General features: G+C 53.8%; 6 protein-coding genes across 8 annotated transcripts in view; 3 read left to right on the top strand and 3 right to left on the bottom strand.

The window, feature by feature from the left end:
* LOC126576471 (hairy/enhancer-of-split related with YRPW motif protein) overlaps nt 1-568 on the bottom strand; it is a 4,180-nt gene extending 3,612 nt beyond the window's left edge. The window contains exon 1 of the mRNA XM_050237750.1: nt 264-568. Within this exon, the coding sequence (XP_050093707.1) occupies nt 264-568 (305 nt within the window). The remainder of the gene's footprint in view (nt 1-263) is intronic.
* Nucleotides 569-2,720: 2,152 nt separating this feature from the next.
* On the top strand, nt 2,721-4,007 carry LOC126576808 (uncharacterized). The gene has a single exon (XM_050238112.1). It carries the CDS (start codon nt 2,721-2,723, stop codon nt 4,005-4,007), a length of 1,287 nt encoding a protein of 428 aa, XP_050094069.1.
* A 38-nt stretch (nt 4,008-4,045) lies between these two features.
* LOC126576461 (serine-rich adhesin for platelets) overlaps nt 4,046-13,704 on the bottom strand; it is a 54,369-nt gene continuing 44,710 nt past the window's right edge. For all 3 annotated transcript variants that reach the window (XM_050237735.1, XM_050237734.1, XM_050237736.1), the window contains 5 exons: nt 6,215-8,167; nt 5,308-6,157; nt 5,060-5,222; nt 4,757-4,961; nt 4,046-4,674 (listed from right to left, as the gene is read on the bottom strand). In XM_050237735.1, coding sequence (XP_050093692.1) covers nt 4,394-4,674; nt 4,757-4,961; nt 5,060-5,222; nt 5,308-6,157; nt 6,215-8,167 — 3,452 coding nt within the window. In that variant the 3' untranslated portion in view covers nt 4,046-4,393. The remainder of the gene's footprint in view (nt 4,675-4,756; nt 4,962-5,059; nt 5,223-5,307; nt 6,158-6,214; nt 8,168-13,704) is intronic.
* Nucleotides 8,435-10,206, top strand: LOC126576470 (uncharacterized). Its single transcript, XM_050237749.1, has 2 exons — nt 8,435-8,711; nt 8,780-10,206. Exons 1-2 carry the CDS (start codon nt 8,686-8,688, stop codon nt 10,134-10,136), a joined length of 1,383 nt encoding a protein of 460 aa, XP_050093706.1. The 5' UTR covers nt 8,435-8,685; the 3' UTR covers nt 10,137-10,206.
* On the bottom strand, nt 10,127-11,903 carry LOC126576467 (uncharacterized). Its single transcript, XM_050237746.1, has 2 exons — nt 11,805-11,903; nt 10,127-11,727 (listed from the first exon to the last, which is right to left on the bottom strand). Exons 1-2 carry the CDS (start codon nt 11,837-11,839, stop codon nt 10,194-10,196), a joined length of 1,569 nt encoding a protein of 522 aa, XP_050093703.1. The 5' UTR covers nt 11,840-11,903; the 3' UTR covers nt 10,127-10,193.
* LOC126576469 (leucine-rich repeat transmembrane neuronal protein 2-like) lies at nt 12,038-13,689 on the top strand. The gene is made up of 2 exons (XM_050237748.1): nt 12,038-12,122; nt 12,194-13,689. Exons 1-2 carry the CDS (start codon nt 12,082-12,084, stop codon nt 13,659-13,661), a joined length of 1,509 nt encoding a protein of 502 aa, XP_050093705.1. The 5' UTR covers nt 12,038-12,081; the 3' UTR covers nt 13,662-13,689.

Below are 13,704 nucleotides of genomic sequence, written 5' to 3'. Positions count from 1 at the left end.
ACAAAATTCTCTTGAGTAAAATATTTTGTAAAAAGAAAAAATCACAATACTAATCACACTCTTGCACTGAAGTCACATAGCTCAATTAGAATTCATTTGAAACGGAACCAAAGGAACCATAGAACATCACAAACGCCTATCCTAACACAGCCAACAATCACTCCTTGTACAATAAATTGTTATCCGAACAATTCCTCTTTCCAGCACCTTTGGCACACTCAGAAACACCGGCGGCTCTTAAACACCGCACCGCAAATACTCACTGTTCCTTGGACGATTCCTCCGAGTACAGATCCTCGCAGTCACTCTCGGAGAGCGTCCTTTTGTGGCCCTTCGAAGACGGTGGCGTCCACGTGTTGTTCTGTCCACCGCCGGCACCCGCACCACCACCACCACCAACGTGCGTTGGTGTGGAGGCCGCACTTGGCGTCGTTGCCGCACTCGGATAGCCCCAGTGCAGTGGCGTACTGTGATGGTGATGATGAGGCGAAGGATGATGCGCAGCACCATGCACATGATGCGCATGATGATGTGGATGGTGATGATGATGCGGTAGATGATGCTCCATTGTCTTGTCTTGTCACATAAAGCTCACTTGCTCTCTTACGCACGCACGCACGCACGCACTTGTTTTTCGGGTAAATTTCGATCGCCACTTGTCCGGCCGCTAGATGGTGGAGCGAAGGCTTCTAACCGGCTGGCTGGATCTGGTGTTGTTGGCGCAGGATATGCTGGCGGCGTGTGAGGGGCGAGAGGGACCAGCGTCCGACGGTTTATCGTCGTGTGCGCCGTCGACAGTGTCTTCCGGGTGGGGCGGCGGCGGCGACGACGACGACGACGACGTGACTCACACGTGACTTGTCATGTGCGCAAGCGACGTTCGACTGTTAATGAGCGGCGGCCACGGTAAAGGACGACGCCCGGCACCGCCAGGAGGCGGCCGGTCTCGTGCATCGTTCGCCCGGCACGAACGCCACGCGACCCTTCTTTCGGCCACGCACCACCGCACCCTTCTCCGTTCGTGTGCACGCGCGTGCTCACCCCCAGCACGCTTCCCTTCCGATTGATGATGCCCCGAAGCGCCCGATAGCCACACAGAGAGAGAACGAACGACCAACGAGTGAGAAGGAGAGAGAGAGAGAGAGAGATGGATAGAGATGCCCTTGTGTGAGAGCGAGAAGCCAGACAGAACGAAACCGGTGAACATGGAACCTAATGCATGAACCTGGAACATAGAACCCGTGAACTCGCCCGTGGTTTGGTGGTGGGAGAAGCAAATTCTATGGCCCGGTGTTCATTTTGCTTCTCCCACCACCGAACCGAAATGGTGCGCCGAAATGGCCGATTGCGACCACCACGCCGGCGTCGACAGGAAGAAGAAGAGGAAGCGATGGACGAGATTGCACGAGCTGGCCACGTGGCGCCCGGCCGTGTGGCGTGTGTGCCGGTGTGGCCCCCAAATCGCCGTCCACGACGACGACGACACGCGCCTTCGCTTGTGCTCGCCTTCTCTGGCCATTTGTTGGAGCAGCAGCAGCAGATGATGATGATGATGCTGATGGTGGTGACGAGGAGGATCCACTTGTTGCAATCCGTCCACTTGACCTTCGGGATGGCAGCGATGCGGATGATAAATAGGGCGTCGATGTTTTGCGAACCGCCGGCTACCAGTTGCACTTGGAATCGGATACTAAATTCGTTTCCATGGTGGACTACGATGCATCCCAGTGAAAGGTCAAGCCTCTCCTCTCAAAATCATTTCCATGGCAACACATGACGCTCCTTGGACGCATTTTTCATCAGGAAGCGGACCTCCAAGGAGACGGATAGACAGTAAACGTGCTTTTCCTTCGTTTGCGAAAAGCACTTGCGGCCAAACAGAACCGCGGCCATGCATGCACGCATTCCTCTTTGCCCGTTTCTTTCCTAATCCTCTTCTACACGACGATTTTGTCCATTGTCCTTTGCCCGTATTTTCGCCCGAAAGGCGCACTCTTTGCGAGCGAGATGCAGGTGCGCCAGGGATCGTGGGAACGCAACTGTATCCCGTATTCCACGGGATTTTGTTTATTGTTTCCCCCCTCGTGGCCCTTTCCGTTTCGGTTCCCTCCGTTCTCCGATGGAATAGAACCCGAGGGATCAAGAGGACCCTTTCCTCCGTGGGCACCGAGCTGAAAGAACCCTTGAAGGACCACGGACCAATCCAGGAGTTCCGTTCGGATTACCCTGATGCGTTCACGGTGTAGCTCCTCCTCTTTCCTTCTTCCACGGAACCTGACCCAGCGCGCACAATAACACCCGCTAATGGCACAAGGGCGGTAGCGCACCCCTCGGGGCACGCACTATCGCACGAGCACAACCCTCGGACCGGGAGTGTTTTAGTTGCTGTCCCCTAGGAGGGTTTTGCGCGTGCCACTCTCGTGTGGATGTGAACCGAGTCGTTATTTGATTTCCCACGACTTTTTTACGGTCAGGACATCAAGCGAGGCACGCGAGCACTGATAGAACTTTTCGGGCCTTCGGTCAGTCAGTTTGATTGACCTGGCCCTAATGGAGATCGGTCGCACAAACAGAGCGGAGCGCACCGGTGTGTAGTGGTGGTGTGCTGCTCGATCTTCTTGTTTCGGTCAGCGGTTCTAATGAGCTTTTAACAAGCTCCATTCGCGCACTAGGAGGTCTCCGTGGGAGGCCTTCAAGTGGCACGATTCCAGTGTATCATCATGGGTGCTGGAGAGTGTTGTTCCCGGCGGGGCGTGCTGCTGCTTCTGTTCCTTCTGTTCACCGTCGGTAAAGTGTTATCCTCGCTGATGCAATTCCCTCGTCAGCGCCACTATCCGCTGCTCCACTCAGTGTCGGAGGATTTGGATGAGCGATTCTTCCGCGATTTGCCGGCGGACATCAACGGGCTGACCATCATGACGACGATGGCGCAACGTTTAACGATCAGATCGACGTTACCACTGGAGTACCTGGGCGTTCGTAATGCACAGAAACTCGGCAAGCTGGTGATCGAACCGAACGAGCAGCTAGCGTATCTGGAGCTTTCCGGTTGTCCGCTGCCGAGCTGGGACCCCTCGCTGAACAACCTGACCGGGCTGATCGGTCTGCGGTTGAGCTGTCAGCTCAGCGGCACCTTGGATCTGGCAGTTTTTTCCGTTTTCCCCATGCTGATGATACTGCAGCTCGATCAGAACCAGCTCGATCGTGTTGTGTTTACGCAATGGCCCAACTGGACTGGACCGGTGGAGTTGTCATTGACCGAACTGTATCTGCAGGACAACAGCCTGACGCATCTGGATGGTACCGTGTTTGAGCCGTTCCGTAACCTTCGGGAGCTCATTCTTAGCAGCAATCGGCTAGAGCGGCAGCTGGAGATCGGTGTGCCTGTCCAGTTACCGAAGCTGGAGAAGCTGGACCTTTCCCACAATCGGCTGACCGAGGTGGACTTTCGTGACTGGCAGTGTCCGGAGCTAAGGACCGTGCAGCTCAACTGTAACCAGCTGACCAGCTTTCCGCGCTTCGGTATCGGGTTTACCAGTGCGCTCAGAATGTTAACGCTGTCCTTTAACCGGCTAACGACGGTTGACGAGGGACAAATGAGTTTGCTGCGCAATCTGCAATTACTGAACCTTGACGGTAACAACATTCACCATTGGCCGGGTGCTTCGATTGATACGGAGCTACCGCAGTTGCTCGGTTTGCACCTTTCGGTTAACCCACTGGAAACCGTGAACTTCCACCGGTGGCACATGCCCCGGCTGCAAACGCTCTACCTTTCGTCCGATACGCTGCGCACGATTTCGGACGATCTGTTCGATCGCTATCCGTTGCTCGATGAAGTGCGCGCCTACTGTAGACGGTTGGATTGTGGCTGGATCGAGCGCCATCAACCGTACATTGAGCGGCGCATCTTGAAGGTGGTACAGATCGGAACGTACAAGGTGGCCACGGATTACAACTGTACCAACCGGCCCGTTTGTTATGCGTGTTTGCGCTACGACGAGTGATGAGGAGCGGTAATTTCCTCTCCATTTTAGGCCGAGTGTTTTCTAGAATTCAATTTTCAACTTTACTTCAATTCAAATAACAATGAAATAGAACAGAACTTGGCATTATTTGGAATTCAAAACCTACTTATGGGATGGGAAACTTAAATACACAAACACAGACAAGTGTCTAACTAGTGGTAAGGCACTACCCTATCGCTATTTCGCATGCTGCTGACTTAACGACTACTATTCTTCTGCTTCACTCCGTGTACTAAACATCTTCCTTCTCGCTTACCGCTATACCGGTGTTCAGTAAAATGCTGCCTCGTTGCCTACTTCTACTATTGCTACTACTATTCATAACAGTGTTGCTGAGATAAGTACCGAGAGCACTATCTGTGGGATCACTTTTTACCCTGACTCTGCCCGTGATGGTGAACATTCAGGGGATGACTATGATGCTGCAGATGTTGCTGCTGGTGATGATGGTGGTAGTGCTGGTGCTGCTGGTGCTGCTGCGACTGGCTTTTGCTGGCAGTATCGATGTACTTCGAGGTGTAGGTCAACAGCATGTGGCGCTGTTTGATGTGCTTCGCCCGAATGTGCGCCGACGGGATCTCCTTGGTGTAGTTGCTCGGGAACCAACCGACGGCACCGTCCCGGATGCGCTCACCCTCGTACCAACCTGCCGGAAGAATTTGCACTCTCGTTAATATAGAAGAATTGAAGACCAACTGACGTGGTAAATAACACGCTCGAGTACGTACCATCGGCCATTTTGCGATGCACGTTCACCACATCCTTGATGTCGAGATCGAGCTCGTCCGGCTGGAGGGCCCGGTACGGATGGACCGCGATCACCTGCGGGCAGTCCCACTGTTCGTAGATTTTTTCGTCCGGATTTTCCGAGGACGGTGGTTCCGCCACCATTAGCCACCGTTCGCGCTCCGTCTCCGTGGGGCAGCTTAGAATCTGTTGTGTGTTGAGCATGAAAAGAAAAAAAAAACCAAGCAAGCCATGATTAATCAAGGAGCAAATGGAAACGAGCACATTGTTAACTCGTTTATTACCATTTCGACCGTCTTGCCCTCGTGGTTTTCCAGCAGCGTCATGATGATGAGGTTCTTGCCGAGTGCCTGCATCTCCTTGGTCGGCAATCCTGGCACGACGTTCCCGGAGCTCACCGCGAGCAGTGCCCGTTGACAGTAGTCGACCACCAGGTAGCTTTCATCGCTAAAAAAAAAGAAAAAGTTCGAGGTAAGAGAGAGAGTGTCCGAGAGCCAGCACCACCAGCACTACCAGATCCCCCCCGGGGTACCTTTTCTTCTTGGTCAGCACAAGCAAATCGGTGAACAGGAACGCGTACACGTTGCTTTTGGAGAACTTTTTACCGAACGTGAGCTTCGCATCATCGCCACGCCACAGCAGGTGCACCAGTTCGCCCCGTTTCTCCAGACTGCGGTGCATGCTGCTCGGTGCGGCCCCAATACCACACGGTACGATCGGTAACGGACGGATGTGCGTCGGGAACTCGATCTGGCGCGATAACCGTTCCATCTCGTACAGCTGCTCACTCCGATGGGCGGCATCGTTGCACCGTGTCAGTATGCGGTTGATCAGTACGAACGTTTTCTCCCAACTGTCGAACTCATCATCGTCCGGCCGGCAACGCTGCAGTACGGCATCGAGCAGTAGGCGCATGCGGGTGATTCGCTGCATCGGTAGCATCAGGAACGAGGACAGACTGAGGCTACAGCAGACCGGATCGGACTCGAGCACGGTGAGCGTCTTCGCAAACTCGGCCTTATTCGCCCGCAGTGCCTTGAGCGTCCGGTCGATCTTCGCCTGATGCTCACAGTACGACACGTACACGTGGAAGTGCTTCTCGGCGTGCTTGTAGATGCTGTGGCTCAACCCGAGCAGCATAATGTTGTCCTGCCAACAGTTCTCCAGATCGCACAGCAACCGATCCGAACACTCCTGCACCGGAATGATGGAAGAGAAGAGTGTCTTGCGCTCGGACGAGCTGAGTATGCGCACGTCCCGGAACGCCGGATGGTTGACGAAGTGTGTTCGCAGCAGATTCAGTGATTTCAGGTACGATGCTTCCGAGGTAAGTATCTCGAACTTGGCCTCCTGTAACCGCTTCTCCGTCGGTGTCAGTGTGGCTGTGGAAATGAAAGAGTAAGTAAATCGCTCAAATCGAGTCCCATTCCAACGCTTACCAAGTATTTCCGAGTTGCGCACTTCCGGTATCTCGCACCAGAGCGTCCGCAGCTTGCCAACGTGCGGTTCAATCAGCTCGAGCGCGGTCGGACGCGATGGTTTGCGGAAGGCGGCATGATCGGAGAGGGTACGGTCGTCACCGTAGATGGAACTACCACCGGACCCGCCACCAACGTGCCCCGCATCCTCGTCCGCCTGCCCGCGATCCGATATCTTCTCGTACCCATCATCGTACAGCTCCGCCTCCGTCTGGCCACTGATCTCGGCATCGATGTCGCGCGTGATCGATTCCAGCTTGGCCGCATTGTAAATCTGGTACAGCGGTTCGTTGACGAACATCGAATGGGAATGGTCATCCCCGGGGCCTCCCTCACCGCCCGTCGACACACCGGAGCTTTCACTCGAACTGGCCACCGAGGCACCGCTCGTTTGGTAGATTTCGGCGTACCACGACGAGGCTGACGTTCCGGTGGCCACTGGTCCTCGGTGATCGGCCGCCAATGGTCCACCACCAGCAGCGTCGGTGTCCTTCAACGATGGACACCGTTGCGTTGCGGTCACGACGTTCGATTGCATGAAGACACCGCACTCGGCATACCAGGAAGTGGCACCGAGTTTACGCGCCGACTTGGCGCTAGTGATCGTCGATATGGCGTTGGTGCTGCGTCGATTGCCATCGCCAGCGGACGATGGAGGTGGTGGTGGTGGAATGGTTGGTCGTAGCGTTGGTCCACCGGCAGTCGCTGCGATCGACTTCCGCCGATCATCCACCATCGATGGCCGGTAGTCCGAGGATGGTGATGGAGAGGAAGGCAAAACCGTGGCCCCCGGGCTGACTGGGGCCAGTGTCCCGGACGAACCGTCCAGACCGTTAAAGATACCCGAATCTACATCGGCTGCCCCACAGCTCGTCACGTAGAACGTACTGCGGGACCCATTGAACGAGCTGCCAATGTTGAGGGACGTCGAGTCGGACACGAGACTTTTGCGCAACTTTGAGCGCAACGATTTGGTACTTTTGGACTTTTTGCGCGTCGCTTGATCAACCGGGACGCTGCTGCTGACGTTACTGGACTCGCTGGTACTGCGGAACCCTCCACCGGTGGAAGTTGCTGATGGTGGTGGTGGTGGAGGTTGAAGCAGCAACAGCGCACTGCCGGATTGTGCCATCGCACTAGCTGACGAGTTGGGCGAGCATAATGAGGAGGATACCGAGAGCGATGAGGGTAACGTAGGGCCCACACTGTTGCTGTTGACTGGTGGACAGGAGGCCACCGTTGCTGTTGTTGCTGTTGTTGCTGTTGTTGGGAACGCCGTGTTGACGTAATCTTCGGGCGGTGGCTTTGGTGCCCGCTCGGTCCCGCCTAAAGGGAGTGCGAGGCGAAAGGAAGACTTGGATTGCGATTGCTGCTGGGTTGATGATTGCTTGCTTTGGCTCGGCTTCGCGGGTTTCGGTGGTAGAATGGCGTTCTCGTACGTTGCACCACTAGTATCACCGGTTGCCGCACCTCCACCGCCTCCACCCTTACCGGGTTTACTTTTTTTGGAGAACTTGTTAAACCCTTTGGCGATCTCGGACTTGGACAGCGTACCGAGGCTTTTGATCTTCTGGACTAGCACGTACACCTGACTGTTGGAGGGTGGCGGATCGGGCAGTTTTGCGTTCCGGATGTCCACGCCACTGTCCGTGCGGTTCCGGTTACGTTCATCTTCCTCCTCCTCATCGCCACCCTCCTCGCTGTCGTCGCTATCGAACGAATCGAACTCGTCGTCGTTCGGCACTGTCGATTCCTCGCCACGATGTTGCTGGAAGCTGGCAGGCTCGGTGACGGCGTTCGCTCCGGTGAGCAGGCCGGCAGTCCTTGAGGACGAACGGTCGCTACCCTTCCGGCCGAACGGCCGTTCGTTCGAACCGATCGAGTACAGTGACTCATAGTGATGGTCGGAATCGTCTGTAAAGAAAGGGAGAAAAAGAAGAGCGAGTGATTAGATTAAAGCTGATAGTGCAACGGGGGGTCATCGGTGGTTCGATAATACGCAGATTCGATGCAACAAAGTCTGCGAGAGCGCCATCGTTAGTCCTCCGGTCCGGTAGTTTACTTTGAGAGGCAGACAAAACTTTAAACAGAGGATGTGTATAATTTGCGATAGAAGATCTATACTGACGCCTGGCCCTAGGCCAATGGCAGCCGATTCATAATGATCACGCTAGATGTGGTTTTCGTAGAGTGGAAGGTGGATTACAATAAGACCCTCAAGGTGGATTAGTAGCATGAATTGATCTAGAATACGGTTACATAAAGAAAAAATCGCCCAGATACTACACATCGGTTAAAACGTTCGAGAGATTCGTTTCCGCTGATAAGAAATAGATCACCGAGATAGGACTTCGAATACATCCTCACCCGGATCCCAACATCAGTTCGGTGGCGACAGTGTTGCAGAGCAGCCGAATAGTAAACGAATTGCAATGAAAGTAGCTGTATACGTTCTGCTGTAAGTGTCTAAAAATTCATCTCAAATCCCTCCCCCCAATTCTTCAATTCCGCTACTCGCCCTTCCAGGATGTGCTTCTGTACTTTAGCAGCAGCAGCAGCAGATACCTCATCCACTGCACTTTGCGTGAAACCACGAGGGAAAGTATGCTCCATTAAGGTGCTAACCGAGGTGACCAGCGACTCAACGAGCGGCCAACTATTTCCAGACCTGACCGACCGGGTCGAACTACATGTGGCCACAGGACAGGTGAAAGCCCTAACGGAAGCCAACACACAGGGCAGCAACATGGAGAAGCTGCGTATCCTGCGCCTCGAAGCTCTCGGACTGGAAAGTGTCTTCGTGCGTGAACACTTTGAAGAGCTGCATCTGAGCGGGAATCGGATCGTTAATCTCACGACCACTGGTAGCCCTAGAAGCAATTGCCATCTTAAGGTGCTCGATTTGCGAAAGAATCAGTTCGCAAACGTATCGCAGCTACAGCCGTTCGGCGAGCTGGTCGAGCTGCAGCTTGACGATAACCAGATTACCGTGCTACCGCTGGAACCTTTCACAAGGATGAGCCAACTACGGGTGCTGTCGCTCGCTGGCAACAGGATCAACCAGATTGTGCCCAGTGTCGCGCGGTTTGAACTCGGTGAGTTGGAGTACTTTTCATTGGCACGCAACGAGCTGGTTCGCTTCGGTACAGCCAATTGGGAACTGCCGTCACTCAAAGCGCTACTGTTGAACAACAATCGATTGGTGGAGTTGCCGGATTTGAGTGATTTTGAGCAGTTCTTTAGTTTGGAGCAACTCACTCTTGGGGCGAATGATTGGAGCTGCAGTTGGCTCGACAGCGTGCTGGGGAGCGTGCTCCGGGAGGATAGGGAAACCAGCATAAAGCTGGATAACGGTCCAAACACCGAGTGTCCATCGGAAAAGGTGAGCGGGATTTGCTGTAAGTTCACGATATCGTCCAGCAATGATACCACTCCCGGCACCGCCAGTAGTGAACTGTTTGTGCCGGAAATCCACCAAGCGCGAGAGCAAACCGAGAAACTCACGGCAATACACGACGAGTTCAAGCGGAGCTGGGACGAGCGGCTGAAGGCGCTACATACGAAGCTCCAGAGCATGCTAGTGATCGCGATGGCTGAGCTACAGACGAAGAAACCCGTCACTGTACTGCAGGTGACGCAACTGAGGCAGGAATTGGAAGGTTTGAGGAATCAAAGCAAATCGCTAGAAACAGGCAAGGAGTTGCACCATCGGATGGAGAAACGGTTGGCACATTTCATGATCGAAATGAAGAACAAACTGTTACAGCAGACGATCGAAACGGATAAACTGTTGTCGCAGGTGTACGAGCTGCGGTACAGCTTCGATCAGCAGCTCAAGGAACGCACCGCAGAGAATGTTACAAGCTCTCAGAGTACTGTCTAGATCTTTATATATTTTTTCGTGCTTAAGAAGCTCGAGAAGCATGAGTCTCAATAAAGTTCAAGGCGAAGGATACTTTGCTTCATCACTGTCTTCCGCGATATCACCGAGGAAGCCAAGCACAACGTCGACCTTCGGCTCCAGTTCCTGTTTGATGCGGTCTTGAAGGGCGTTGTGACGCTGCAACACGTTCGCCACCTTTCCCTGCACAGCATCGATATCCGCTGATTGCCGATCGAGCATAGCCTTCTGTCTGTACGCTTTCTCGTTATAGAGATTAAATTGACGCATGCTCGATTCCAGCTGCGACCGAAGACTACTGATGTTTCTCTCGAGCTCGGTCGTGGCCTGCAGGGTCCAATTGCCGGCCGATCTCGTGCCATCTTCGGTGCGATTCAGCAACGTATTGTTCCACTTCTCTTCGACACTGAGCCGGATCGCGTCCATCTTTCCGTTCAGTTCACGTTCCAGCGTGGCCAGTTCATCGTCGCTGATGGTATTGACTTTTGTTTCCAGCCTTTGCAGTGTTTCATCGACTGCACGGTGCTTCTCGAGTAGCTGCGCCAACCGTTGGGACAAATCGGTGTATTTGCTCTCCAGTAGCTTCTTCCTTTCGGTGGAACCCTCGTGCATGGTACGGTTCAGCTTTTGGATCTTTCGCTCCAGCTCCCCAATCTCGGACCACTTGTCTTCGTACGGATCGATCGAACCACCGGGGAGTTTCGTGGTGGCACAACAGTGCTGCCCGATCCGCATCATACCGCCATGCTCACACTGTCCGGGCTCATCGGCATCGAGTGTGAACGGGAGCGATTCCAGGTTCGGCTCTGGGTACAGATGCTGCACCACGAACCAATCACAACTCCAATGATTTCGCGCCAGCTCAACCTTCTTAAGCACCGGAAACTGACTGAGCTGACCGTCGAGCCAGTTCAGGTTGTTTGCGGTAAGGTTCAGCTCAACCAGCGAGTCCATTTCCCACGATTGCACATCGAGGGTAACGAGCTGATTGGCGGCCAGCGACAGTGTGCGGAGCTTCATCAATCGAAGGGTGGCGTGCTCCGGAGCCAGTACCGTCAGCTGATTGTGAGCCAGCGATAGTATCCGCAGCTCGGCCAATTTGCCAAGCACCGTCATGTCGACCGTCGAGAGTTTGTTGTGATCCAGCTCGAGGACACGCAGCTGCACCAAACGATCGAGCGACGACGGTAGCTCGGTGAGTGCGTTGTGGGAGAGCTGGAGCGTCCGGAGACCGTACTCGGTGGTGTTGCTATCGAGCAGTAGCGTGTCGATGGCGTTGTGCTTTGCCGTTACATGCATTAGCCCTGCGTGAAGGTACAAACTCCTGATGCTGAGCGCATTCAGGGTAATGTCGTTTGCTTCTTTCCACTTATTGAAAAGCGACTCGGTGACGAATGGTATTCGCCCGGTCTCTATCGTCAGTGAGCGTGGTATAGCAGTGAAGCGAGCATCGGCTATGGCCGATTCCGTCTCCAGCACCACCTCACTGAGCTGGCAGTCGGTGAGCCGCGAATAGCACCGGAACTCCCGTCCATCGCTCTTCGAGAATATTAGCAGCAGCAGAAACCCGATTCTATGTAACGTAAAGGCACAAGCCACCGTTGTAGTACACACGAGAAGCAAAGAGGATTCAGGCTTCAGGATACTCACGCATACACACTACGGATGATCCCTTCGGATGCCATTCTTCAAAGACGATGCACCGTCAAGCTCCTTCACCGAACAACGCTGAACACAGATTGAACGGCTGCTAGTCAGAAACGGCTATAAACGCGGCTCCCTTTATCGCAAGATGATCAAATCCGCTGATAAGTGGCGCGCATGTTGCTGAGCGGATCCTTCCAGCGCAGCAATCCGTTCCGGCTATCTCGCGGGATCGGAAACGGGCAGCAGCAGTTCTTTATCGACGTCCACCGTGAGCAGAAGGATGCATCGTGTGACCGTGTTGCTACTCTGTGCTTTGTGCAGGTATGTCCTGTGAGGAAGGTGAACGTTGATCTGTGTCATTGCGAACGTTTTTTTTTTCTCTCCATTACCAGCACTCTAGAGGGGATGTGTGATGGCGCCAAAAGTGCGGTAGCCTTTAACTGTGCCTCCACCAGCTCCATTTGCTTCATCAGTGGAATGGTCTTTAAGAATCCTGACGACACCCTAACGCTGGCCAATATAGAGGGCAAGCGTAGTCTATCCATTAAGACTGGCGAGATAACGGCGTTAAGGATGGAGCACTGCGAAGGCTTCCGGACATTCGAAAAAGTCACCATCGGCCACACCGAGCTGCAGGAGTTGTGCATTACCAGCCAGTTCGTACAGGTGATGGCCGAGGGCAATCGGATCCGGACGCTGCACACCGATGCTCCGACCGGAGGGCAGAAGCTGGAGATACTGAAGCTTAGCAACAATAAGCTCTCGGATGCTGGGGCCCTGTGCCAATTCAAAGCACTCAAAGAGCTACACCTTGAGAACAACCAGCTGTCCACGTTGGACATGGCATGCTTTTCCCAGATGTCGAAGCTCCAGAAACTGTTGCTCGCCGGCAATCGTCTTAACCATCTGGCCATAACGAGCAGCACGCTAGAGCTGCCCGCTCTGACTACACTCGATCTGCGCAACAACACGCTGACGGTGCTGGATGTGAGTAGTTGGACGTTCGATTCGCTGGCCACGTTGCAGCTTGCATTCAACAATCTGACGCACGTGACGGCAGACATGGCACGGTTCGTCGATTTGCAAGAGATATCACTGTCCAACAACAATTGGCACTGCGAACCGCTCGATGCGCTCCTCACGGCGCTGCAGACGAACTTTGTCAAAATAGTCGACGGTGATAGTGAGTGTCAGGGCATCAATAATAGCACCATCTGCTGCAGGGAGGTAGTGCTTGCGACGGAAGGGGAGCTGTTTGGAGAGCTGGCTAAGTTCACGGAGCTCGAGCAACGTTACAGCGACACGAACAGTAGCTTGCTAGCGCGGCTTGATGCAATCGAAGCGGAATTTCAAGCACAACTGGATGCCACCAAGCAAATCATCCTAAAGGCGGCCGAACCGGAGCATCCTGAACCCGACAATGAAGGTTCCGGTGACAACGAGGAGAAACAACAAGGAGAAACAACAAGTAATGTGACAGAGACCACCGGTTCCCCAGCGGACGGCACAGCCGGGGAAGATGCCGAAAGTATCACGAAACCACCGACAGAAGCAGCAGCGAAAGAAGCTGCCAGCAAGGAGAAAAAGTGTAAACCCCAGAAACCGATGGATGCTCCCGATGTTAACTGCACCACAAATTTGGAAGAAATTCGGCGCGAGCTTCATACTTTGAAGGAGGAAATCAATCCACTGCTAGCAAAGTCTCGTACCGAGTATCAGCAGCTCTCCTTGACGACAAAGTTGATTAAGCACGAGTTCCGAACTGCGGTGCACCGGGGTGCACTGAAGTTGAAAGCCTTGGCTAATCAGTTGAATGAGCTGCATCTGTACATGAAGTCAAAGTTTGATAGTGTGAAATAAAAAAAAAAACGGCAACTAGACAACATTATTTCGTTGTTTACTG

This window comes from Anopheles aquasalis, chromosome 3 (genome assembly GCF_943734665.1).
Source record: "Anopheles aquasalis chromosome 3, idAnoAquaMG_Q_19, whole genome shotgun sequence".
NCBI lineage: Eukaryota > Metazoa > Arthropoda > Insecta > Diptera > Culicidae > Anopheles > Anopheles aquasalis.
Note: the sequence above shows the minus strand (reverse complement) of the source record. Positions and strands in the feature narration are given on the sequence as shown.